General features: G+C 45.0%; 4 protein-coding genes across 6 annotated transcripts in view; 2 read left to right on the top strand and 2 right to left on the bottom strand.

Annotated features, from left to right (window-relative positions):
* The window catches only part of LOC109863827 (peroxiredoxin 1), a 3,611-nt gene extending 1,096 nt beyond the window's left edge, over positions 1-2,515 (top strand). The window contains exons 2-4 of one of the 2 annotated variants that reach the window (XM_020444421.1): positions 1,500-1,649; positions 1,805-2,113; positions 2,191-2,515. In XM_020444421.1, the coding sequence (XP_020300010.1) occupies positions 1,516-1,649; positions 1,805-2,113; positions 2,191-2,335 (588 nt within the window). In that variant the 5' untranslated portion in view covers positions 1,500-1,515 and the 3' untranslated portion in view covers positions 2,336-2,515. Of the gene's footprint in view, positions 1-1,496; positions 1,650-1,804; positions 2,114-2,190 lie in introns of both variants that reach the window. The other variant, XM_020444420.1, reaches the window with a different exon arrangement.
* A 673-nt stretch (positions 2,516-3,188) lies between these two features.
* Positions 3,189-20,305, top strand: LOC109863805. The gene is made up of 19 exons (XM_020444372.1): positions 3,189-3,239; positions 3,326-3,488; positions 3,822-3,943; positions 4,197-4,438; positions 4,677-4,846; positions 4,939-5,183; positions 5,315-5,474; positions 8,067-9,175; positions 9,238-9,386; positions 11,119-11,394; positions 11,694-11,850; positions 13,722-14,050; positions 14,264-14,577; positions 14,683-14,918; positions 15,008-15,635; positions 15,736-15,800; positions 15,886-15,962; positions 16,147-16,384; positions 16,486-20,305. Exons 2-19 carry the CDS (start codon positions 3,328-3,330, stop codon positions 18,534-18,536), a joined length of 6,729 nt encoding a protein of 2,242 aa, XP_020299961.1. The 5' UTR covers positions 3,189-3,239; positions 3,326-3,327; the 3' UTR covers positions 18,537-20,305.
* LOC109863799 lies at positions 12,153-13,571 on the bottom strand. Of its 2 annotated transcripts, none has more exons than XM_020444363.1 (2): positions 13,109-13,571; positions 12,153-12,991 (listed from the first exon to the last, which is right to left on the bottom strand). In XM_020444363.1, the coding sequence occupies exons 1-2, from the start codon at positions 13,376-13,378 to the stop codon at positions 12,338-12,340; spliced, it is 924 nt and encodes a 307-aa protein (XP_020299952.1). In that variant the 5' UTR covers positions 13,379-13,571; the 3' UTR covers positions 12,153-12,337. The 2 variants fall into 2 exon arrangements, with proteins under 2 accessions (XP_020299952.1, XP_020299953.1); XM_020444364.1 differs by having other exon boundaries at positions 13,121-13,571.
* Positions 20,306-24,147: 3,842 nt separating the features above from the next.
* LOC109863838 (pancreas transcription factor 1 subunit alpha-like) lies at positions 24,148-24,999 on the bottom strand. Its single transcript, XM_020444451.1, has one exon. The coding sequence runs from the start codon at positions 24,997-24,999 to the stop codon at positions 24,148-24,150; it is 852 nt and encodes a 283-aa protein (XP_020300040.1).
* Between the last annotated feature and the right edge of the window lie 2,392 nt (positions 25,000-27,391).

The raw sequence follows: 27,391 nt of genomic DNA, 5'->3' as shown, positions 1-27,391 counted from the left end.
GGTACATGAATAAAACTAAAAATAATAAGTAAGTTAATAATAAATAAGTTAACGGTCATACTTTTTTTCTTCAAACCGTGAAGTTTCTCTCGTCGGCTTTCGAGTGAATCGATAAGGAAAGAATGTGTGTAACTGAAGTTAAGTACATACAAGCTACGCAAAAAGTACAATCGCAACAATGGAAATACTTAGAGACGCAAAGACACTTAGAGACGCATTTGAAAGACACTTATGCGAAGTGTTTTTTTTTTACTCTTATGTGGCAACGCTTTTTCTGCGTATTATTTTTTGTTTCGTAATTCGCTCTTAAGATCTCTCTCCATCTACAAAATCTCTTTTACCTTGGCCGTTATGTAACGCGAAGTTCCCACCTGGTGCCGCTTTGATTCAAAATTGATCCTGTTTCCCCTCTCTTTTGTTCCGCGCTTTTCCCAGAGAAATACTATGAATTCTTGTTCCAATAAAAACGCGTTAGGTTTCGAATTCAAGTTATCGCAGCAATTTTCAAAGAATAACAATATATTTATTTCAGGATGTATTTTTGAAAGCCCTTTGTAAATCAATTAAACTTATCAACGAGCATGTTGAAATATTCGTTTAACACCGGTTTATTTTATTATCCACTTTAGATATGGCGTTTTTATTCGATAAAACGGCAAACACACTTAAAAAAAAAAAAAAAAAAACGAGCTTGATACAGTTTATCACTTTTGAATTTCTATTGATATTCTCTCATCTTCCAATTTCCGCGTCGACAAATTTTTATCGTTAACGTTCCGTTTACGTCACGTGCGAGAAAAAATGAAAAATCGATAATATTTCAATATTGATCGTTGTTTAAAGATAAACGTTGCACATGTTGCGTGCGCCAGTTTGTGACATAATCGATATACCGAGCACGCGAGCATTCTTATACGAAGTTATCGTAGAATAAATGTTTAGTTATTGGCAATTTTGTTTGCGGAAACACTTACCGCGTAAAGCTACTCCTACTGAGTATCAAATTGACACAGCTGATCGCGTTAATTTTATCGGTCGCGCACACGTCTCTCGTGGAAAAAAAAAGTTTTGACTTTAGAGTTTTTGTAAAAATATGTACTTGCATTTGATTAATTGATGAACGTGAAGGAATATCGTGGAACACTTAAATCGATATGTATAAAGTGTCAAATATTCTTTCTGGGAGTGATATAAAAATATTGGCGGAATCTGACATAAATGTATTTTTATTGCACGTTTTGCGAACAGTCGTGAACATTCGCAGTCGAGGTTGCCTCGCAGAATCGCTGAATTTCATGTAATGTCATAGTTTATTATTAAATTCATCGCAAAACAATTTCAATCTATTACTAATCGATTATTTGTGTTCGATCTGAAACTCGCGAAACCGAAGACGTCTCAATCTGTTCGCTCGCGAGTGTATATAAATAAATAGTTCAATATCAACGATGTAACATGATTCGTGGAACATACAGCACGTGTATCTCTGATTTTAGCAGTAAAGAAGCAGACACCATGCCAGTTCCTCAGCTCCAGAAGAAGGCTCCAGCTTTCGCCGGCACTGCTGTCGTTAACGGACAATTTAAGGAAATAAAACTTTCGGACTTCGCTGGCAAATATGTCGTGTTGTTCTTCTACCCGTTGGATTTGTAAGCACGTTTACTCTTTTTAGATATAAGAAATTTTTTAAAGACTCAAGATTGCAAGTAAATATTACGAATGTACGTAAAATAACCGAATCCTGATTTTGTCATTATTGATGACAATCAGTGAGCTCTAAATAACACACACACTTTGTGTGTAGCACTTTTGTCTGCCCGACCGAGATCATCGCTTTCTCTGATCGCGCTAAGGAATTTAAGGACATCGGCTGTCACGTGATCGCCGCGTCCACCGATTCCCACTTCAGCCACCTCGCGTGGGTGAACACTCCTCGCAAGCAGGGTGGACTTGGCGAGATGAACATTCCCCTGCTGGCGGACAAAAGCGCCAAAATTGCCCGCGATTACGGAGTGCTCGACGAGGAGACCGGCATTCCGTTCCGCGGCCTTTTCATCATCGACGACAAGCAGAATCTACGTCAGGTCACCATCAACGATCTGCCTGTGGGAAGGTGAGACTTTCGCTCGATAACAAAATTTGTCGAAGTTAAAATTGAATTTCGTCGCAAACATTAATCGCTGTTTGTAGATCCGTGGACGAAACGCTGCGCTTGGTTCAGGCATTCCAGTACACCGACAAACACGGCGAAGTTTGCCCGGCCGGTTGGAAACCGGGCAAGAAGACCATGAAACCCGACGTCGAGGGTTCGAAGGAATACTTCAAGGATCAATAAGATAAAATCGTAAAAACATATCCTTGTATGTGTCCTATTAAAAGATATTTACTGTGTGTTTTTGTACTCTTTTCGATGCAGAATCTTCCACTTCGATACATATGCTTTTCTTAGACAAGTATACGTATTTGCAACGTACTGAAATATGTTTGTCCTAAGTTTAATAAACAAATTTATTTTATACGTCTTGTTTTCTTGCATCATTTCGTCTAGCACACAAACTTGTGAATCATTGATACCGAAAGTGCACACACGTAATGATAAGTGTCGGTTGCGATAACGAAGTGTATCGATGCGTGATCGGAAACAGCTGAGACAAGTGGCAAAAAACTCGATAGTCGAGACGATATTGTTTGTACGAAGTTCAAGATTGTCATAAGTGTCATTGCTTTCTTCAAAAGTGTTTTAACAGTAGTAGATACGTCGGTACTTTTCTTAATCTGCGATATCTGATAATTCGGTACAAAAAATTTCAATGATCGTTGCTCGAGCACACGAGGTGCGGATCAATTCTATTTCGTAGAACAGCGTGATCGCATTTGATACTTAAAATCTCGCTTCCTCGCTGAAATCTTGCGATAAGATCGTCACGTTTCATGAGTAACGATTGTGAGAACGTGATAGCGGAAGCAGGTAGAAAGAAAAATTACTCACCGCGAAATTACTGTTCGTGACTTTTGTTTTCAATTTTCTGAGAAAAAACTACGAGTGGTTGACGTGTTTAATAATGTTTAATGCGCAGGATGGGGCTTCTGGCATTACTTTCTCATCGTTTTGTGCGGTTTGATATCGTTCGCAGAAGCAAGCACTTCTCTGACAGTTCCGATCGTGTTACCGCTGATAGAATGCGATTTCAAACTCAACAGAGACCAAATCGCTTTGCCCGTCGCTGTTTACAGTTTGGGTAAAAATTAAATTACATAACACGAGAGTTTTTAACAATTAAAAAAACATTCTATTCGCGAGCGAGTAATGTCATTTGTTATATAGGAATGGCAATAGGAGCTTTCCTGTTCGGAATTATATCAGACGCTGTCGGCCGTAAGACCTTAATGCCAATTACAATGTGCATCGTATTTTATACCTCGATTTGCCTGTCTTTCGCGCAAACTAAGTTTCTGATAAACTTGTCGATCTTCGTGCTGGGACTAGGGTAAGTTTCTGTCACAGCACGCATTTAAAGAAAATCAACGATGTAATATGATGAACTTTTGGCCACGGCGAATATAAAATTAAATCGACAAACTAAACTGCATTTATATGTTAAAAAACTATTAAGTTATCTTTTAACTTGCTTTGCGCGCTTTTTTTTATCGAGAAATTAATATATTTCGCTTACGTGTGCAATAGTCCGGAAAATTGCAAAAGATCTACATACAAATTAACGCGTTGGCGTTGTTACATAACGTTCTAAATGTGCGCGATCATTTCAATTCGCGCGTAGATAATTATTCATCACCATTCGCCGTTTAATTAACGTGTGCAGAACGGCCGGTAACAACATTGTTTTAAGAGTGTATCTGATCGAGTCTTTGCCGACGAAAAGGAGAGGAACTGGTTTAGCGATAATCGATATGTTCTGGATGGTCGGCTACTTGCTCGCTTTAGGTAATCAAGTGATCCTACAAGTTTCGTCATCAATCGTTCATTTAATGAAATCATCACAACAGTTACTATTTTTTTTTTTTTTAAATTAATTTCAAAAAGTTATTTAATAACAAACTTTAATGTTTACATCATTCACGAGAATTCTATTTGCTGTGTAAACAAAAGTTAATTGCTATCTTTGTAAAAAGATATACGTAAATTCAAAGTAAAGGAAAATTTGTTTCTATATTTGATGTTTATATTTCACAAAAAGGTTTTTCCTGGTCTCTGATGCCGTCCGCCGTGCGCTCGATAGGCAAGCGAACCCTGCGACCAAGTTCCTGGCGAGTCCTCGCCGCTATTTGCGGCGCGCCGAGTCTGATGATCGCCTGCGTTTCAGGACTCCTGCCGCCGAGTCCTCGATACTTATTGTATCGTCGACGGCTGAGACAAGCGCTTCAGGTTCTGCGACAGATGTACGCCATCAATAATTCAAAACATATCGATAGCTACCCGGTACGGCAATTCAAAGCAAGAAGAGATTTTCTCTTTTCTCTCTCTTCACAGCTAAATAAAAAAAATATTTATTTATTTATACATTCTACCTAGAGACTAGTTTGTAAAATTACTTTAAAAATTATTTTATCCATTTGTTTATATAAGTTTTTCGCCGCGATGTGTTAGTTTTGCTTTTTAACGGCAGTTTCTGAAATTTTCTTTTTCTTTTTTTTTTTTTTTTTAATTCGCAACTTAGATCAAGCACTTCAGAGACTTGGAAAACTGCGTGCGTCCGGAGCAAAACGAAACCGAGGACGTTGAAAAAACATTCGCGAACATTTGGAACAGAATCCGCCGATTATGCACGCCTCCGTACAGTCGGACTACGCTGTGCGGAATGTTGGCGTGTCTCCTGCATTTTCCCGGGTAATAAAGGAAGTTCCTCCGTAAGCTTTTTCGGTATTTCCCCTCCCCCTCCCCCCGTGTTTTCGAAGAGAATCACGAAAACAATGTTTAAGATTCATTTGGCTCGCCTTGTGGAACACGCACGTGCTTCAGGAGCTGGAAAAAAGTGATGACGTCGGGAACGGAAACGGCACGTGCAACGTCAACGTTCAGAGTGTGGTTCTGGGCTTCTTGCGAAGCTGCGACGAGATAAATGAGACTCGTTTCGAGCTCGCCATGCTGATATCGCTCGGCTACGTTGCCGGAGAGATGTTGCTCATCGTCGGAATCGATATTCTCGGCAGGAAACCGTTTTTAAGTAAGCAGCGTGTGTAATCGACTCGCTTAAAGATCGCTGTCGAGATTGTTTTTCTCGAGAAATACGCGCTTATATAAAATTCAATCGTACTGCGCGCGAAAATGTGAAAAGAGTCTTTTTCACGATTTCAGTATCCTCGGCACTGGCGGGCGGCGCGGCCTCGCTCGCGCTTGTTTTTCGAACGCGTCGCATAATTCGCGCGGTCCTCTCGTCGATTTTTCTGGCGGCTTACGCGATCGGACGCACAACGACGTGCGCTCTGCTGCTGGAGAATTATCCCACCGCTCTGAGGTAGGTCGCGCGAAACGGTCGTGGTCAGCGCACACGTCCCGCTAATCTTAGATCATCAGACGCATTTTCAGGAAATCAAATATTTGTGTGGACGCGCCGAATAAAACTCTTTCTCTCTCTCTCTCTCTTTTTTTCTCGTTGGCTTCTGCCACTGTTTCCAGAGGCACGATGATGGGTCTGACAAAAATACTTCCCCATTTGGCGGTCTTCGCGACGCAGCTCGTCCTGAGGACGTCGTGTCTGCTCAGCATAATAGTCGCATCCACTATTTTGATAGGTAGAAGAGAAAGGAATGTTTTTACATTTTTTAAATATATGTTATATCTATTGTCATAAATCACCTCGTCTCGCAGGTGCGGCCTTCGTGATGCTGCCAGTGCCCGATTTAACTAAGTTACCGATGAAGGAGTGATTTACATTTTCAAATATGACGTCTGCGTGCGACTGTTTAAACGTACGTGTGTGCGTGTCCACGATAATTTAGTCTTTCTGCGAATAAAGTGTATTTTTCTTAAACATAATCTCAAACGCACCCCTCTCTTGTTGTCTCGCCAACATTGCTCTGACAACTTGTCAAGTATGTGTTTTTTTTTAAGAATTCATTTAGAAAACAAAGTTAATTTAATATCTTCCAAACTGTTTCGTCTAATGTGCAGAAATGGCTTTTTTTAATCTTTACTTGAAGAATTCGACGCGGATTAAAAAAGACTTTGTAGAATTTCTTAATAAAAATACATCAACTTTATTTTATTCCTCTAACAAATTCCTCTCGATTGCAAAGTAGCGCATATAACTCGCGTAGGCGAGCTATTTCAGTTATGACTTTGCATATATATATATATATATATATGTATATATATTTTCAGACGCATCTTATGAATGATGAACCCGCTTTCATTCTTGCATTCGGATCTTTAATCGCGCGACGCGTGCACTTCGCAATCTATGTAAATTTTTCGCTCGCGCGCACGCTTGATGCGAGGTTTTTCGCGCGGGACTATCGGAAAATATCGGCGAAAGTAGCACGGCGAGAGGCAGATCTTTATGATCCGTAGCGCGTTATTTCACGGCGCTTATAAATAAGGGCCGAACGGACGCGTCTTCCCGCCGCCTTCCCGTCTATTTTCGACGGGAACAGGAAGAACGCTCTGCTCGCTCGCTCGTTCGCACGCGCATGCCCGCCTACTCCGACGCCGAGACTCTCGGCGTCGCGACGCCTTTGCAACAGCATGTATGTGCGTACACACACACACAGACACACGCGCGCGCCGTTCGCATTCGTCGTTAAATACGAACGGCGAATGCTCGTCACCGAAAATAATCGCGCGCTATCGCCGAAGTCTCGAAACGCGCGGCGTCCGAGACGAGCTTCTCGCTCTCTCGGCGAAGAGGCGACCTCGCGGGGTCGCGGATTCTCGTCGCTTTCGCAAGCTGTCGCGAGGATAAATCGCGATATCGCGCGAGAGAAGTTTACTCCGTTATTGAATTAAATAAACGATCAAGTGTCAACAATTAAAAAGTCTCGCGAATATCATAAACTGAACATCGCTTTGTTCGTTAAATCAGTTCTCGAGTAATGTTCTTGGTGTTCGTCGTCGATGAATACACAGTGGGAAATGGTCAGATTCGTGAACGAGATACGCAATTGTAAGTGAGAAAATTTTTGTAGTAAGAAGTGAGAATACGATAATTTTTGAGATATTGAGCATTTTTTTCATGTATGAGGATTGGATGGGACAACCTTCGGACAACAAAGACGTTAAGCGTCATTCGATCGGGTGAAGAGAAAAAAACTAAACAGTCGTATGAAGAGTATAAATAAACTGCGATCGAGAGAGAGTGAGAAAGAGAGAGAGAGAGAGAGAGAGAGAAGAGATTTCTGTTGTCTCGTAAATGAATGAAGAAGGTCATCAGCATTTCTTTGTGCTCTTTCGGTGTTACCTCTCGCAACGAGGAGCGAAAGTGCGTTCGAGAAGAAACTCGTTGCACACGGATATGCATTACGGCACGTTCGCCTCCCATAACATTTATGCGATCAAGTGTTTACGAGGCGAATCAACACTTCTCTTGTGCCATCAATTTATAGATCGCATTCGCATTTGCCGAACCGTGCAAAAACAAATCTAACAAAGAACAGTTATTACGGAACAGACATATCCGGATGAAGATATTCGAATCTTCGCGTAAACCTCCGCCCGCCTTTTGCGTAAACTGGAGTAAACAAGATTTTAATAGCGGCGTAAAAGAATATACGTGTGTGTGTGTATGGGCGTGTGTAACAAAAGTTTTTAATAACAAAAATAAGCTTTGCGTGCGTAAACTAACAAAAACATAAACAAGCAAACAATTGTTAATCGCCGAACCGGGATTATCTTTCTGTCTCGCTCGGAAAACTGTACAAAGTGTACGAGAAAAGAAAATACGAAATACAAAAATAGACCGGGGAATACTTAAGAAATAAAAATATCCAATTCTCGCAGAATCTTTGGTACGAATCCAAGTTATCCGCGTTTATGAATATCGTAACCGCATTACGACGTTGTAACAAATGTCAACTTGAAAGAGATGACAACACATTGCTGTTCCCTCGTGATTGTCATCCATCGTTGTTAAATATCGCTCGTTACGTGCCGCGAAACGTTTAGATCACTCGCGCTCTATCTCGTCTCTCGCGATCCATCCAATGGCGGAGGACAATGCCCGACCGGCCGAGGAATCCGGCGCGCTCGACGTCGAGAGAAAACTCGACAAGTCGAGTCGCGCGCGAGATCAAAGGGGCGCCCTCAGGGTCAAGGACAGATCCGAGGAGGGTCGACTTCCGACCCCGCCTCCGGATCCACAGTGCTCGACGATCCCGCGGGATCGTTCGGGAGTGACGTCTCGCGGCCCCGATGACGAAGAAGAGGATCTCGTTACTTACCTGAGCGAGCTCGGCACGTCTCCGTTCGAGGGTCACACGTTCGACTACGACACCACCCCGAATTCGACCACCTCGGCGATGGGAGTGGACACGGCACCGTTCACCGAGGAGGCGTTCGAACACCTGGATCGGCTATGCGCGCTCACGGAACAGATACTGGAGCTACGCGATCGCAGCTCCAGAATGTTTCGTCGCGTGCGCGGTTTGGAACGCACGAAAGCGCAGCGGAACGCCGATTGGCGACTGGAAATTGCCCTGGCGAACGACGAGGACCCGCTTAACGATTTCGCCGACGAGGATACGGGTTTCGCGGAGTCGTTGCTGGACGCGATGCTGTCGAACTGCCGGGACGCCGGATCGACGCCGAGGAGAAGCGAACGATCGAGCGTGCGATTACCGAGACAGCGCAGCCGATCGCTCGCGCTGACCGAGCAGAATTTCGGATTGAATCTCGTCGAGCGGCCGAGCGATGCGGACAAGCGGATCGCGGGAAACGCGAGTCGCAACGGCGGGCCAAAAATCAGCAAGTGGACCAGAGTAAAGGCGGCCTTCAAATGGGAGCGCGCGTGCACGAACGATCTCGCGGACATCGTGGAATCTGTCGTCGCTACATCCACGTCGACAACGAAATATCTGAAAATTCCGGATACAACTGGCACGTCGCACGGAAGCTGGAGCACCGGATCGGCGATGTCGCCGTGCACCAGCGAGATCTCCAGCCCGTCCACCCCGATCGGTCGAGTTTCGCCCGCGTTGTCGTTGAACGACGAGGTGTTCGACGGTAAGAGAGATAATAGTAAGAGAGACGGAGAGAGAGATAATTGCAATTATCTTTGTCCATAGATTCTCGCAAAACTATCGTAAACCATGCGGACCGACAACCGCCATCGGCGAAAGACGAGAAGAAGAAAGACGACTCGGATCGATGCGGACGATTGTTCGATCACGATGCCATTGTCGAGGGAACAAATTCTATGGAATCCTCCAATGAGGTAACGTTTTATTCGGTTCTTAAAACAAGTATATATATATATATATCTCCGTCTCGGATTGTTTTTTCTATTCACATAAACAATATTCCACAAAGTCATACGGTTTGTTTTAAACATTATACAACTTACCTCCCATTTTAATTTTTGTTTTTTGTCACGGCGTGTTTGGTATTATTTTTCTGTCCCAATAATTCGTCATCGGAGTTGTCTAGACTTCGCGCTATAAGGGCGGCGCCGATAAAGAACGCGTCGCAAAATTCCTTTTCCGCAACACAAGTGGCGGTGTACAAGTGCCGACTTAAAAATAACTCCGGCTACACGCGCGTGCCGCGCACGACCGCGCCCGTCGAATTTCTTTGATCAACGCATCGCTGGTGTATCCATTAACAAACGCCGTTCCAGTCTGACTACTGCGAGTAAAATCTCTCGCAGACATCTGCGATGTCTAAAATTGCTCTCATAGAATATTTGTTAATTCTCAAGATGTTACTTTGGTTTTTTTTTTTTTTTTACTATTAGGACAACACAGACGCGCGCTACGCGCACTCTGTTATTATTTTTGTTTTAACGTGTTGTGTCAGTGAAGAAAATCTGTCACCGCGACGACAGGTAGTATATACGTCTAACAAACCGTATAATACACATATGAGAGATGTCAGAAATAACGCATAAAACTCAGACTCGAACAATAGTGAGAGGGAAGAGTAGACAAATAACACGTGATTAGAGTGACGTTACTTTTCTTTAGTCACGTGTCTTTAAAAACGTGACTGAAGTAAGGTCACGTAACGGAGAAAAGAGCAAAAAAGAGATTATTATATATATTATATATAATATTCTATATCTGTATATAATATATATAATAGAAACATATATTATACCTTTCGCTAAAGGTCATTGACCTTACGCTAAAAGTCATTGACCTTTTTGGTAGAGGTCATTGACCTTACGTTAAAGGTCATTGACCTTACGTTAAAGGTCATTGACCTTTTGTTAAAGGTCGGATACTTCGACATTACTCGTAATTTTTAACCAATAAGTAATGTTGCCTAATTCGACATTAATTATAATTGTTTCCTTGCCAAAGGAAAGTTATGACATCGTCGGATAATACGACAAGAATTACAACTTTGGCCGGGCAAAAATTATAATTAATGTCGGATTATGCGTTTGTTATATATATAATTTTTACTCTTTTCTCTGTCACGTGACCTTACGTTAGTCACGTTTTTAAAGTGTGCAATCACGTTATATATATATACTTTGGTCACGTAGTGTTTTTTCTTTTCTCCCTGTCACGTGACTTTAAAAAACGCAAGAATACTTTTGTTTTTTAATGAGTCAGTTTGCTTTTTGTTCTGAAGCGTTTGAGCTTTACGTCCTAAAACGGAAGTAATTCAGTCGTTCTTGAGATATTGCTCCATAAAAATCTCCTCATTCGCATGAATATTTCGCGTATAAGAGGCACTACCGCGCGTCTTGATACGTACTCACATGAATCGAGAAACACATCCTAGAAACGTCCAATCAGCGTCGAGATAAAAGTGGCAACAATCAATATCGAGAGAATTGATTGTGATTATTTACACACGCTTTTTCTGGTAGAAAAAAAAAAAGAGAAGATGCGCAAATATTTGTGATAGTTATTATGAGTAATATAAAGGAAAAAATACTGTATTTTGTCTTTTTCTTTAACAAAAGAACATCCGTTCTCTTTCTCTCCCAATTATAGACAAGTCGCGGAAAACCGTTGATTCGCATCATATCGGACGCGGATACGCCGACGAGTAACGCGAACAAAGGCGGTAAAGATCCAGACGTATCTTCGAAGAGACCGACGCCCACCCTGACCATTACGATACCGTCGAACGAGGAGGAGATCAGAAATTTCTCCTCTCCGGAATCGACGTCTCCTCTTCCGTCGAGCGCTCAGGATTCCGGCGGAAGTTCGCCGCAGCGGCCCAAACCGCGTCAAGATGTTCCGAGTCTGAAAGAGTTCAAGCGACAGGTTGGGACAAACAATCTCATGTTTATATATCGTCAATTTATTAAATATTTGTGTCTGTATTTTTAATTTCGTAAATCTTTAAATTCAGATTTTTTTTTATTACGTTGAAGAAACTGTACTTTCGCAAAATGTGGATATTTGACCAGAAATATATTTAAAAATTAAATTTACATTAGCGAAAAAAATTACACATGTGTCTTCTCAACGTGTTTTTCAAAACGTACTATCTCGAATGTGAAATTATTTTTACCGGCTTTGGTTCACCGAGAGACTTGTAGAATGCGAATGTTCGATTTCAGTATTCGACGATCGAGGAAGCGGTAACACTGGAGCCAAAGATACAGCGGCAAGATTCGAAATGGAACAAGGTCAGACGCGCGTTTCTGACAAACGCCACCTTCAGCGTTCCCCCGAGTCCGGTCAGAACAATCGCCGCGCAATCGTTTCCAAACGATGGTGAGAAGAATCTTCTTCGACGAAAGCTTTTCTAGAGCGCATATCGCATACCATGCTCTAACATCGCGTCTATCGAAAATGTCAACCGCATGTCAAATTTATAACGCAAAGGAAACCTTGTTTAACAAAATACCTACCTATCAAATTGAAAAACTTCTCTTGCCATTTTTCACATCGAATCGCCGCTCTCGCCTCGCAATTTCGCGTCTCTTCCCTCGCATCCTTCGCATAAATCTTTTTATACTCCGCGTACACAGATCCAGTTACAAAGGCTCACGAAGATAAACAGCACTTTTCTTTTCTTTTTTTTTGATACATTTTTGTTTCCCCGAGTTCAAATAAATCTAGTAAACGAGAGAGATTGTTTGATTGTTCGCGCGCGCACAATTAGGAAATTAATCGCCTCTCGGTCGGATCTTCGCGAGATCTTACATTTGCTTTTCCAAGCAGTTGTTGGATTGTGTGCACTTTTTTTTATCGCTACTCGCTAATCTTCGCTCGATTTTTTTAACCAAACGATACATTTTTCCATGTACTTCAACAACTCGGCCACCTTCTTGCGATTCAGTTCCAACGTTTCTTGCATCGTCGTCTCGTGCGCCTTCGTAAACGCGTCGCGATACTTTCCGATGCGTTCGAGATTGATACGCGTCTCTTCGTTCGTGCGATCGATCGTCTTCGTGGCCTCGCTCAGCTGTTTTCTCACGCAATCCGTGAGCTCGGACGGAACTTTGTGTCTGCGACACGTCGCGACAGTTTCTTCCGTTTGTCTCGCGCGCGCCAAGACGTTATTTTTCAACGTTCTCAGCATGAACGTTATGCGCTTGACGTTCGGCGCGATCGCGCGTTCCAAGGCGTCGAACGATCGGCCTATTTCGTCGTTCAGCAGCAACGTTTCCTTGCGCATCCAAAATCCGTACGACACGTCCAATTTGACGACTTCGTCCAGTTTTTCGCTCGTCTGTTTGTACAGTTCTCGCAATTGAGCCGCGCGAGCGATCTCGCTGTTCTCCAAACGCGTCTTCACGTCTTTCGCGATCGATTGCGATTCGCTTTCCACGAGTTGTATTATATTCTCGATACGAAGTTCCACGGATCGTCGAGCGTTCAAATAATCGTCACTGGCCGTCGTCGTTTCGCACTGACGAAAATTGAAATTAATTAAAATGACAGCGTCCTATCTGTGCGCTTTCATCTCTCGATAGGTTCAATAATGTTAAAAAAAAAAAATGCAAAACCAAGATAAATTTAAACGGACTTGATGTACTACTTTAAACGAAGGATTAGATTGTTTCTCGGAAAGGAAGAAGAGCTTCTTGCAGAGCTGTCGAAACGACAACAGTCTTGGGCACTGTTCGCGATTTTTTTTATGTCCCTCGGGGGTTATGTTGCGGATTTTAACTTCCGATTGTCTAACGAATTTGTCATTTTCCGGAACTTCCTTGCTGAAACGACGACCGAAAGGAGATAAATTTTTCGCGACATTGTTCAGAATGTGGCGACCCACTTGCAAATTTTGCAGCAACATGTAACGTGTTTACAATTACATCATTGCTCTTCGTCAAGGAACGGGATTAAAATTCTTGTCGAGTTGACGCAACAAACAAAAGACACGTCGAATCGATTTATTAATTAAATACTTGCGAGAACAATCGATGAAGAACCTTGTACGATGTGTAAAAATAACATGCGATAATTTTCGAGATATGTTTCTCGAGAAGAACAATAACAACTCATTTCTAAACTCCCTTGCACGTTCGTTACGGCGCTTCTCGCCTCGCCCGCATAAAGTATCTTCATTGTAAACGCAGATACGCGCCGAGCTCGCAGCTGTAGCGAAAGCGTCGAGGATCTCGGTAAAACCGTTGCAGGTACCGGCAACATCAACAACAACAACAACGGCCAGGTGAAAGCGCGCGGGGACTATCAGGCGTTGCGGGAGAAATTCGGCGCCGAGTTCCATAGGAAGCTGATCGAGTGGGAACGACTGAAGAGCGCGCGAAATACTCGGGACGGCCTGACGTTAAACGAGGAGCGGCTGGCGCCCGAGTTCAAGAAGAAATTGCAGGACTGGAAAAGGGCGAAGAAGGGTCGACGGTCGAACGCCATCGAGCAGCAGCGCGTCAGTCGTCGGCGACTGACCGACTGGCAACTCTGGCGATCATCCTCTTCGTCCAAACCCGAGTCCAGATTTTACGGCGTACGTTGACTCGCGAATGTTCACGCGAACACGCAAATATACACATTTAGAAAATCTTCTGTCAATAAAAAAATATTTAAATACACATGAGTAAAATATATGAGTAAAAAAAAACAAGAACGTTTCGAGTAAAAACTTTTTCTTGCTCTTTTTGATGAACCATCTTTCGATAATCTTCCGCATGTTTTCTTTTCAACATTGTCTACATAGCAGAAAAATCAGAATTCGATCGGCTCGCGTGGGAGCTGCGCGAGCATTGGCAGCGCGGGGAGCTTCGGTAGCGATGGGAAACAGCATCTCTGCGAGGATTTCGTCAAGAAAATGGAGGCGTGGAGAAGGATGAGCGAGATCGCCTGTCGAAACAGCGAGAGATCGAAATCACCGCCGAGTCGCGTGGCGTCTGATATCGACGAGACCGAGTTTGTCGCTCTGGAAAAACTGCTGTTGCTCTTCGGACAGAAAACCAAGAAGGAGCGTCGTGAGAACGACGAAAAGCAACTGAACGATTGCTTCGATGGCGATTCGAGGTAAACTTTTAAGAGTACAAGCAATTTTATTTGTTAATCTTTTTAATAAAAACATTAATTTTATCTAGTAATTAATAAATTGTTTTGCTTTTTAATAACTTGAAGACTCACGGCCGCGTCTCGAGGCGTAAGCTGCGGCAACGAGGTACTGATTCGCACCTCCGCCGGTTCTTATCGCTTCGAGGGCATATCGCGAGAATTCACGAGAAAATTGTACGACTGGGAGAAGTATCGCGGAATATCACCGAGATCCTCCACGTTCCGTTTGCTAGGACCGGGTTACACACCGTTCGCGCGCAATTCGAACGAGGTCACATTGACGGAGTCATCGAACGCGACAGGTAAAACAAAATTTTTAAAATGTTACCGAACAACATTCATTAAATAATTTTTATCGCGTGTATATCACATCTTTGTTGTGAATTATTAGGAAAAAGTCGCGCGTTTCATTGGAGCCTGAAGAGATCCAAATCGGACGGTAGCGTTTTCGAAAGCGGCAGTCTTCGCGACGAGTCGTTCGCCCTGCGTCGTTCCACGAGTCTGCAATCTCTCTGTTCCACGGACAAACTCGAGGACGACGCAACGACGAACGTATCGCCGGCCACGAATAATTCGCAGACGGCGATCAAGGACGACGCCGCGGGGGAGATGATGATGGTGGAGGATTCGGAACCGGAAGCGATGATCGTCGATATCGAGGACGTGATCGAGGAAACTGCCAGTCCTCTGGCGGGAGTGCAACCTCATCAGACGCCCGTTTACTCGGTCGCAGCCAGCGAGACGACCAGCATCGCCGTTCCGCTCGGCACGGTCACCTCCAGTCACGAGCCCTCGCCCGTGTTTTTGGTCGACGCCGAGGAGGAAGAGGAGGAGGATTGCGAGCGAGAATGGAACGGCAGAACGTGGACGGGAAATTCGGAAACTCGTTCGAACGAGAACAGTCCGGAACGCTTTCCGATCTCCGAGGATGCGAGAACGACCACTTCGTTCGATGAGGATAAATCGAACTGGATCGATAATCGAGATCATTGGGAGGAATCGGGCGACGAAGCGAACAGGTGAAGCGAATAGTTTTTTTTTTTTTTTTTTTTTTATCGTCGTTTGATGGGAATCAAGTGACGTAAAATCGATTTCGTATGTTTTTTTTTTTTTTTTCAGAGACTCGATGGGATTCGAATCGCTCGCGCCGATCTACGAGATTAACGTGAAAACGAAAGATTACGGTAAGACGCGCATTGAAAATATAAGATCCTCACTTTTAAGTGGATTAATATATATATATCACGCGTGTTTGTTTGATTTCAAAAGACGACGAGACCGGCTCCGCGAACTTCGTGGATCATTTGGAAACTTCATCGACGTCCTGGAACGCGGAAGAATTAACGGTACATTTAAGAATAACGTTCTTCTTTTTTTTACTTTTAATTCAAATAAATGTCGCATGCAATGCCGACCACCATTGTAGCCAACTTTGTGATAATCTTCGCCAATCGAGTCAATGTTGAGGCTCAAACGTTTTGGAAGAGTAAGTTTTACGAATTGAAATTAGCGTCCTGTCGGTACAACCAGGACTCGCCGCGCACGTGTGAGGGGACGAACGAGACGAGGAAGATCGAGGAGCTGGCGAATAACGAGCGGACAAGCGACCCGGAGAATCTCCGGGACGAGGAGAACGACGAGACGGCCGAGGAGGAGAGGAAGATAATAATTCCAAGCGGAGATTCTTCCGATTGCAAATCGGCAAAAACGTCGTCGGATCGTCGCGATTTCGAGGAAACCTCGTCGAAATTATCGAATTTAGATACAGGTAAGTTTGGAACAAAAAATTTATCAACTTTTTACACAATTTTTCTCTGAGAAAGTTCTACCGCAACACGTTTTCACAAATAACGTTTCTCGATCTCGCAGACGATAACGGAGATGCGACGGAATGTCGCGACGCTGATATCGAGACTCCGGCGCGTTGCAGTTCGCCGGAATTGCAGAACGACGTCGATCGACATTACGAGATTATTATATTTAAAACAGACACGTGCGACAATACAATTGAGAATCATCGTCTGTACGAACCGATTAACTGTCGCGAGATTCACAATTCTCGCAACGACAATTACGCGAAAGGAAGCGTTAATCCGTCCAGAGCGAGATTATCGGACACGGAAAGATCGACGTTCTTTCAAACCTCGAGAAGTCTCTCGGACTCGACCGTGCGAATCACTCCGATGATCGTCTCGGGTAGCGACGAGGCGCGTTCCGTAGAGAAGATTTTGATAAACGAAGAGACGCTGAAGAAAATCATCGTTCCCACGACGAGCTCGGAGAGCGAGCTGAAAGGCGCGGAAAGAACGGGAGATTATTTTGTCGCTGGTCGTTCGGACGAAATCAACGACGATCGATCGAACGAATTCGATCGCGCGAAACCGAATCGCGACAATCAGAGCGCGTGCGTCAAGAAGGACGGATCGTCTTCGTCGAAAAATGTTTTCGTGAAGACGAAGCGTATGATTTTCGGTCCGTTCCGAAAGTCGGAAGATCGGCAGTCGTCAAGAAAAGAGAGCGACGGATCCGTCGAGGGCCAGCCCGCGCGTTCGTCCACCAAGTCGAAGAGCAAATCGAGATCGGCGTCGCCCAAACTGTGTCGACAGGACGCGCTGTTACGAGTGTCCTTGTCTCTGCCGTGGCCGCTGCGATCCGCCGCGAAGGAAAGCGACAGCCCGTCCGAGTCCAGAAGAAACTCCGAGAGCAAACCGGAAGACATGGCGATGGCGACGAAAGAGAGAAATTCGCCTTGCGAGGAGAACAAGGCGGACAATGACGGACCTCGAGATCAGCCGATAACCGGCAAAGAACCAACGTCCGTTGAGAACGCGAAGGAAAATATTCGTCGCTCGGATAAAAACTTTGTGACCGCGCCGATAAACGCGATTCCGACAACTTTCGCGCGAATTATCGAGCAACAGAATCAATCGAGACTAACGTCGCAGAATCGAGATACGAATCGAATTCACGAAAACGAGAATAGAGAACTCGGTAGAATCAGAAACAATCAAGTACATTTCTTGGACGCGAAACAAGAGAGAAAATTCAGTTACGCGGAAGTCTGTGCGAAACAGGAGGAAATCAAATGCGAGCAACAACAGGACAACGAAAACGCCTCGAAATCTGACGCGGCCGTATCGTCGGACTTGATGCACAAGCTCCGGATATTATCGGACGCCGCGGCGAGAAGAGAAGGTCGAATAACCGCGAACGTGGAAGCGTTCGCGATCACCAGCTCGGAATCGCGCTCCTCCAGGATACGACGGGCCAAGGAGAGTTTTCTGTCGCGTCGCGGAGGTCCTTTCTGCCGTTCAATGATGGAGTCGACGGAAGCGCGAGAGAATCCCTGGAAACGAACGTCAATATCGACGAGCGCTGAAACGTCGAAGTCAAGTGAAGTTGCGACTTCGAAGACCAACGAAATGGAAAAAAACGCGGGAAACCGAACGGAAGAACAAGAACCGACAAAGACCGCTCGGGACGCGTCCTCGAGCGAAGACAACGTTGATTCGCCTTCGGACAAGGACGTCGATGTGCGATCGGAATCGCTAGTGAAATCGGCGAGCGCCGGTATGATCAACGTGGATCCCGACACGTTCGATCGGCTGGTCGCGGCCGATCGCGGATGCGAATCCTTGCCGAGAATAATCGCGAAGCGCCGAGATTCGTCGGGACCGTTGGCGAAGATCGTCAGCAAGCTGAACTTCTCGCGGCTGATTCGATCCCGCAACGTCGACGGCGGAAACATGAGCACGATCTCGACGTTGTGCAGACAGAGTCTGATGATCGACACCCGAAAAAGTCTCGAGGAGCAGCCGGACGACGAGCAGGAAGCGGCGAATAGTTCCGAAGACGTGAGAAGTAAAAATAAGGATAACAACAGTCATCCGGGCGAATCGTCTAAAACCATTCGTGAATGAAAGTTCAAGCGAATATCCGAATGAAGAGTAGGTTGTGCTTTTTTCGCGAAAGTGGAGGATATTGAGTCATAGACGAGCTTTTGAATGAGAGAATTAGAAAGTAGCATTTAATTAAACGTCTAATTAACTACGTCATTTAAATATCTAAGCGGCAATAGAAAAAAAAAAAATAAAATGTTTAATTTTATAAAGAATAACTTGCGTTATACACCACATGTGAGATTGACGTTAAAGAATTGGACACCGATTGGATAGCTCAATTAATCTATTAATTAACAGAAATCTCAGCATATATTTTTAATTATCAGTAATAAGCTGTCGACAATAAGCTTCCGATAGGCTGTTAATAGATTAAAAAAAAAAAAAAAAAAATCAAAATACGATTTTTACGTTTCTAGCGATTGTTTGTAACAAAATCGTGAGATTAAAATAAAGAAGCAGATAACGCAACTCAATTTCTCATTAGCGTCAACAAAAATACGCAAAAAACAAACGCGATTTTTTTACGTCTTCGGAGGAAGTCGTGCTTTTTTTTTTTTTTTTTTTAACAATGGCCCGTGCAAACAACGTGCTCCCGCGAATGGTAAACACAATGACGACGAAACCGGCCGTGTTTGATTAAACGGGATTAATGTCCCCGGGGCGGTCTCGAGTGGCGAGGGGCGAGCGGAGCGAGAGGGCAGGCAAAGGGAAACGCGTGTCGCGAACGCGTGCCTCCCCGAAGTCGCCCCCGACTCGATTCCCTTTCAAATCCGTGTGCGTGCCCTCTCGAGCCCCCTCCTACGACCAATCAACCCCTCCGCCATGTCTCACCGCGGAGAAAGCCCTTCTCCAACGAGCGAGAGGATCGTCGCTCGATCGCATTAAGCGGATTTCATTTGGTCCCGAAATGATCGCGCAAACAAACAAAATACGCTCGGCCGGCATCAGCGCGACTCGTTTTCGACGCGCGATTATATTGTGCGCGGTGCACAACGTCGATTGACGACGAGAGAGAGACCATGGGAAGAATGTTGATCTCCGACGAGTCCTCGGTGTCCCCTGGGACATCGGGGATGCAAACTCTCGCGCTCGCGCGTTCACGTTCCGCTGAGTTTTAATTTTCTCTCATGTTTCATGTAAATAGATAAGCTTCGTATTAAAAAAAAAAAGAGAAAAACGAATAATAATTTCTAAAAAAAAAGCAATACAGCGAGTGTAATTTTTTGCAATGTAAAATAAAAATATTTACGTTACACGTTTCTTGCAACAAACTGGATAAAATACGTGTTACTGGCTGTTTTCAAGCCATTTTTGTGTCGCTGTTGCGCTCGCAAGATCTCACACAGACCCTCCAGAATTTGGGAAAATAATAGAGGATTAGGGACATTAGAGAGAGAGAAAAAAAAACCACAAGACACACCGGAGTGAAACCGAGTGGTAGTACCGGGCTCCGAACGTGTCGGAGAGGAAACGATCGCAGGTACAGGATCCTCTGTCGATTTACGATTCGAGACGCGCGAGCGCGGGATCATCGACGCGCAACACAATGGGCGGTCGTGTTGCTCGTTGCCTTCTCCAGGATCGAGCTCCAGGTTCGTCTACCTGCGTCTATAATCCGGAAGCGTTCGCGGGAGCACGCACGCACGCACGAAGAGATATTGTGTCGTGTGGGATCCGCGATTTTCTCTTTCTCTTTCTCTCTTGTCGTATATCTACGAGTACGATATAAAATATATCAAGCCGGATCCCGCTCTTTTCTTCTTAGACAATGTCGTCGATCGACTTCCGTCGGACCACCCGGACGTGAATTAGGTGTGTGTGTGTGTGTGTTTTCTCGATTTTGACAGATAAAATGTGCTTTTATTGAAGAATATAATTTATTTATTTATTTTTTTTTTTTTCAATTTGAATTCTCTATCGCTTCTCGAGACGATTCGAAGAGACGATGACGTTTCGACACAGCGCGGTCAAACAACATGTTTGCCATTACTGGATTTCTTTGCGAAATAAAAAACTATTTACCCCGGGATCTCTCGAACGAGTTCATCGAATGCGCATTATACAGCAGACTCGAGTTTGAGCGAGAGCGGCGAGGCACGCCGGTCGCGAGTTGGTCGCACGAGCGAAGAGAGCGGCTGATTTATGTGCGCCGCGAGTAATTTCGCTGCGGCGGGTGCATTAAGTGGACGCGCACGTTGTTTGTCGTCTCCCGTACCTTCTGGTCCACCACGTCGCGGTCGGGTGCGTCGCCTTCCCCGCGCGGTCGAATTTTATTCCGCCACGTACACGTTTCCTACTGCGGAGATCGAATTTATTTGAATTTAAACGTTGGAATTGCTAAAAAAAAAAAAAAAAAAATTATTTCCCAATTTTATTTTTGTTTTTACACACAAGTTCGGAAAGTGACGCGGCGAAAAGTTGCAGTCAATAAAAATTTTGTATCTCAAAACCTGCGGGAAAACAAAATTTCTTCAATAATTGAAGAAATCTCTTCGTGCGGTGTCTTAAGAAAATTGTTCCATTTGCCAAATCGTGACGCGACGCGTATTTTTCATCGCCGTCACACTCGTGTAATGTCGGACCATAAATTACGACTCGGCCGTCCCAACACGCCGTACAGCAGGAGAAGGGACGCGCAAGAGAAGAAGAGACGACGCAAACGGAGGAGAGGACACAGGTGCTTGCGAGAGCGCGGGCTGCCGAATGCGCCGCGGCCACCGCCGACAAATTTCGGCCGATCGCCGGCTATCGCTCGATCCGGTCGCGAGATTGCATTATCCCGATGCTTATAATGCGTCACGACCCCTTCACCCCCGGCCGGGCAATGCGGTGGTAGCCGGGGGGGGAGCTCAATATATTCGGCTGCGTATGCGCGTTAGACCGTCCCTCAAATAAAGCAATCTCCAAGATCAGACAACGACGCGGCGGCGTTTGTGTCCCTTTATCCCGCCCTCCTCCCTTCCATTCCGTCTTTGTGCGACTCTTTCCATCGCAAAAGTAGCCAGTGGCCGAACTTTGGAGCAGCCGGACTTCTCCTCTTTGTCAGAGAAACGGAACCTACTGACAAAGCGAAGGTGGTAGTCGACTCCGCAGAATTAATTGCCTTGGGAAATATTTACATTCCCTCATCCAAAAAGGGCTCTATCGCCTGTCTGCACATCTCTCTATCTCTTTCTCTCTCTCTCTCTACTAAAGATTTCAGGTATTTAACGATTCTCGCGGTTAGATCCAGCCGTGAATCGCGCGGATCTCCGATCTCCGGCGCTTTGCGACTACGCGTCTCTCGCCATTTTTTATTAAAATAAAATACTAGAAATTAAAAATACAAAAACCACAACTTGTGTTTTAACACATTGCATTCTCGATACTTAAATCTTAAAAAAAAAAAAAAAAAAAACTGTCTTCATTATCGGTAACACGATAAACTGGTGAGATAGAAACACGGGATTCGTCGGGAGGGCAATCGGGACACAAGTTGTTCAAGTTAGCACTTGGGATCTATTTTTCTCGCCGTTCTCTCCGATTGAAAAGAACGCGCGCGAGTTCGCGCGCGGAAGTTTGTTCTGTAACAACCCCGAACGGGGTCGTTAAACGCGAAAGAACGGAAGCACTGTTTGTGGTCTATTGTCACACTCGAACGCAGGGTGGTTTACGATCCTTCAACTGTATTTACTTGGACGCGCTCTTTCCCCCGCCTTGAAAGAATTTCATATTTGCTTAACTTTTCGTCGTCAAGATCCGAGGATCACTTTTATATCCTTCGTAAGGAAACTGAACCAGTCTTTTAACAGGCTTTTAATAAGAATGTTATAGTTTTTTTTTCTCTCTCTCTCTCTCTCTTCCTCTTTTTCTCGAACTTCCGCGTATTATTCTTAAAATAGCGGAACGTACGCAGCTTCGCTCACGTGATGAAAAAGGAATGTTAAAATAACGGCCGCAAGATCGACAGTAATATCTCTCTCTCTTAAATAAATCTCGGAGATTCTTCCGGAGCGAATTAAGTGTTCTGGAAAATTTCAACCGCGCGCGTTTCTCGAAGTCCGAAATAACGGGTCGCGACGCGATTTATGCCGCGCGTAATTTGTCCGCGGGTATATACATATATATATAGTGTGCGATATATATGCGAATAAAATAAAGGCTCCCGCGCGCGTGTTTATGCAGCCTCAATAAATAAGTATCTTCGCTTCTCGCATTCTCCGTTTAACGTTTCAGGTTCCGCAACGCAGGAGGTTTGTCGGTTACGCGCGTTCATATCGCCTCGTGATTTACACGCGAGAAACGAGCGGTTTGCAAAAACATTTTCTTGCAAAATAGCGGCGTTGGATGCGATTTTTGCGATTGTTAGAGCGCGAACTGCGCGTGTTGATTACCGATTACAATGCTATTCGATATCAATATACGCTGTATGTGTGCGATATAAAATTAAAGTGCACTCTTACAACACACTTGTAAGTCAATTTTTTTTATGTGTAAACGCATTCACGTTGGAATATGATTGCTGTAAGTGAAAATTTTAATCGGTCCGAAAATACGAGGACGACGACGGGGGCGAGAAGGAAGATCCAAGGAGAAGGAAGAAGGAGCCGAAGGAAGAAGTCTGCAGGTTCTCAAATTGCGATGAAACCGGGCACCGACGCGTCGCGCGGGTTTCGTATAACGAAGCGGACCACCGATGGCGGTGCCGCTTATCTCTCTCGCTTTTTCGATAGATATCCATCCATCCATCCATCCATCGATTCCGACGCGAACATTCTTGTCTCGAAGAGTCGTTGTGTTTTTCACGTGCCGTGAAAATCGACTCCGATGTATCAAAATAAAAACGTATGTAAAATATATCGCAAACGAAAACCGGAAACAAATACGGAAAGAAAAAGTAGCGAGTGAGGAAGCGAAAGTTCGTTGGATATATTCGGACGATGAAATACGATATTTATAATAAAACAAAAAAAAGACTTTGTATTGTAAAATAATTTTTATTCTGTAAAAATACATCGCGTTTCAGTCTCGCAGAAAGTTACGTTGCTAAAAAAAGATACATAGTATTACAAATAAATTATATAGTATGCACAGATTTTCTTTCGGACGATATGATACAGAGAGTATTAAAACGAACTATCTTAGCTTATAAAGGACGACCTATGATACAAAATTTACAAGCTCTATTTACACGTGTTACTATTCCGTACGAGATCGCATATCGGCAGGTATCACACATTTTGCAGCATCCATATGTAGTTTTTTTTCTCGTAAATACAACGTCATGGAAAACACATTTCGTTCGTTACTGATAAGATAATTATTGAAAAAGAACGTTTCAATCTCTTGTCAACTACAATTGCAATATTTTCTTACTAGCCACACGAAAACGTATATTTTTTTTTTTTTTTTAATCAAAAGCATAAACATTTTTCAACAATCTGAATTATAAATTCAATTTATCTTGTATTTGTGCGTGTCACGCAATATTAACTCCTGCAATACCGTAACGATACATTTTACCGCTTTCTTTCCTCCCGGGGTTGCGCGCGGTAATGACAACATAACAAGAAAGAAAAAAACCTCGCGAATCTCGTAAACGATCATTCGCTTTCATCACGACGAACAACTCGCTACGCGCGTCCCCTTCTCACTGCAACAGGTCGTAAAGCGCAGTAATGTAGGATTGAGCCATCTGTAGCGTCTCGTATTTGGATAACTGTCTATCGTTTCCCAGAGACGGCAGATAAGCGCGCAGTCTGTCGAAGGCCTTGTTCAAATTCTGCATTCGTCTCCTCTCGCGCGCGTTGGCGGCCAGTCGGCGTTTCCTCACGATGGTCGAGTTGACGTACTTGCCTCTTCTGCGGTCGCGGCTGCCGGATGTGAGACGCGCGCCTTCCGGATGATCGGCACCGCCGTCGCTCATCTCCGCGTCCTCATCGCTGTCGCCGTCCATCGTTCTGTCGGAAAGACCGCTGCTGGAGTTGCTGATGACGCTGCCGTGGCAGGACTGCGTCTTGTCGGCGTCCAGATTGATCGTCTCCTCGGTGTCGTCGCGTTCGCCGTCCAGATTGATGATCTCCTCGGTCACAAGGTGATCCATCGCGTGGTCGACGCGCATACGCTTGTTCCCGATGTTGCTCAGCGTGATCGTCGACGAGCTCTTCTTCGTCGCGTTTCTGTCTTTGCCGGCCGAGTTCAGAAGCCGATACGTCGGCGACGCGTGATTGATCGTTTCCGGCTCCGACGAGATCGACAACGTGGTGGCCGGGCTGACGGATCGCAAACTCGCCGTAGGACTTGGAGTGTGCCAACCGTCGCTGCAATTGCTGCTGTCGTAGATGAGACTTTGCGGAACGGCGAGGGTGCTGACGGGCGGCAGGCCGACGGTCTTGCTCGTCTTCGCGTAATTCGGCAGGTCCAGGTACGCGCAGGCTGCGAACGACTCGTCCTCACGTGGCGGGAACATGTATCCGTAACGAAACATCTCCTGCAGTTCCATGAGATCTTCAAGATCTTCGTGAAACGCACTCGCGCAATAAAGCGCAACGAATGCGCGCGTAAGGAGAGAGAGAGTGTGTATCAGAGTTCCTTCTCCTCTCTTCTCACTTCAAATCACACTTCAACAACCGCGATTACGCGCAAGCGAAATTTCCTTCCTCTTTGTTTATATTCTCAAAGATCCTCCGAAGTTGAATCAAACGAGATATATACTGAAACGACGATAGAACTCGCGCGGTCGATGGGTTCGAAATCGAGCCGGGTCGGGGTGGTTCTGAAGTCGGGTGGAACGGCGTCGGGATATTTATGCGTTCGCGGAGCGAGGCACCCTCGCGCAGCACGTGCCGTGCCGCCAATCGGCGTCGGACACGGTGCCCCACTCCGCGACCGGTACCGGAGCCCCCGGAACAACCAGCCAGAGTACGCGCGCAGAGACCGCAACAGGTGGCCCGGCGCCTCCGTCGTACACTTACGATCTTCACATATGAAACCGCGTAGCTATTAAAGTCATAGCGCATGAAAAGAGAAACACGTGAATTGCAGCTCAAACAGCAAAACCGAGAGCGCTTTTAGAAGTAATAAGATTCCACTTGCGATTTGTACTTTGTTTTAATTTTAAACACTCCGCGTTCCGCAACATCTTGATCTTTATTTGAATTAATGATGATTGTAACGACGATGGGTATCGGACCGCTTGATGTTCGCACGCTGCCTGCTGTCACGTTTTTTTTTTTTTTTTTTTACGGTCGACGTGTTCTCGCGCTAACTCGAGCGCGACACCGGAAAATCGTCTTTAACTTGTGCACACAATGTGCACCTCGTGACGAGACACGCGTTGCGTCTTTCCCGCCCGCAGGTGCGAATTTATCGCGTTAATAATTGAATCGCTTGAGTTGCGCGCGCGCGCACAAGTAGGTACACACCCACACATACTGAAAGAGAGTTTTTCGAGAGTCCTCGAAATACTTTTCACACGCGTGACAGTACGTTGAAAAAAAATTAACATAATTGAATCCTCCAGAGATTGATATCGTATAAACTCGATTATACACGCCGAAAACCTATTCCGTAGCGGGCGATTTGTCTTTTACACGGATACATCTGGTCCTTTAAACATCTTCCCACACGCAACCCGAAGAATGACCGGTCGGACGCGTTCTTCTCCCCCGAAGTTTCTCAGGGCTTTCCGGAATGCATCTCGATGCGTTCTCGAAAGCGCCACAGAGAAAGAGAGAGAGAGGAGAGAGAGATCGGCTTGGGTTGCCCGGCCGGCCGAGATAGAAATGGATCGTATCTGCACAAAAGGGTGCAAATACTTTAAGGACGCAAGGTCCAGTTACATCTTTACTCGCTCAATTAGCGAAAACAGGTAGGATAAAGTTCTGCGGCGACCGCGACAACGGTGGTCTCCGTGAGGGCAACCCGATCTCTGTCATTCTCCCGTTCCGTGGTGCGCGCAGCCGTCTTGGATTTCGGAGAGATCGCCTCACAGCCGCCCGAAAATTCTTCTTAAGTAGCGGAACGAGATAATCCTCTACTTAAAAGCCTTCTGTATCTTTCGTGTACAACCGTACGAAAAACGCGCGCGATCCGCGGCTCGACGCGCGCGATTTCGTACCCTCGCGTGTCCCGAACTATCGCAAAGATCAGAAAGAAAAACGAAACTAGAAGATGGAAAGAAAACCACACACATATACACACACGAGCGAAGGATGAAATTAGCGCTACGGCAAAATACCGATGCGATTGGCGTACTTTTACGGATGAATTCCATCTTAAAGGGATTTTTTTGTGTCTCGTAAAGTAGCTCGTTATATACAGGGGAAGAAGAGGCATCGATGATTCCCAGGTGCTACGAGATTTTTCTTGCGTCGCCGTTTCTCTCTCTCTCCGCTCCAATTTCCAATAATCCCGCGCGATATTCTCGCTTTTTTCCGTTCATCAGGCGCAATTTAAAAATTGATCGCTTTCATCTATTATCATCTCGTTCCACGGATGGAATTGTGGCGGAACCAATAATTAGGACGGCCAGGCGGGTAAGTCTGGCCTACCTGCTTCTCTGCCCTTGCCCTATCCCGTCTATATATGTGTGTACACCTCCACCTTTTTACCTTTCTATCTACCTGCCCGCAACGTTGAGCTGCGCCGCGCAGCTCAACCCACTCTCATCCCGCCGCGTCTGGGCCTCTCGATCCGCCAGAAACTCATCGCGCAATCGGAACGGAGATAACGCGCGCGCTTGACAAAAGAAGCAGATCTTGAAAAAAAACCTTCAACATTTTTCAAATTCGACGATATTGAATTAATCAAATTCGCGCCTACGTTTATACCAAAAACTGCAGCTTAAAAAATAGTGTACGCACATTTATAATACTTTATATCAATAAATAAAA

The sequence above is a fragment of the Pseudomyrmex gracilis genome, unplaced genomic scaffold, assembly GCF_002006095.1.
Source record: "Pseudomyrmex gracilis isolate BER0280 unplaced genomic scaffold, ASM200609v1 scaffold_13, whole genome shotgun sequence".
NCBI lineage: Eukaryota > Metazoa > Arthropoda > Insecta > Hymenoptera > Formicidae > Pseudomyrmex > Pseudomyrmex gracilis.
This window is presented reverse-complemented; position numbering and strand designations above follow the sequence as displayed.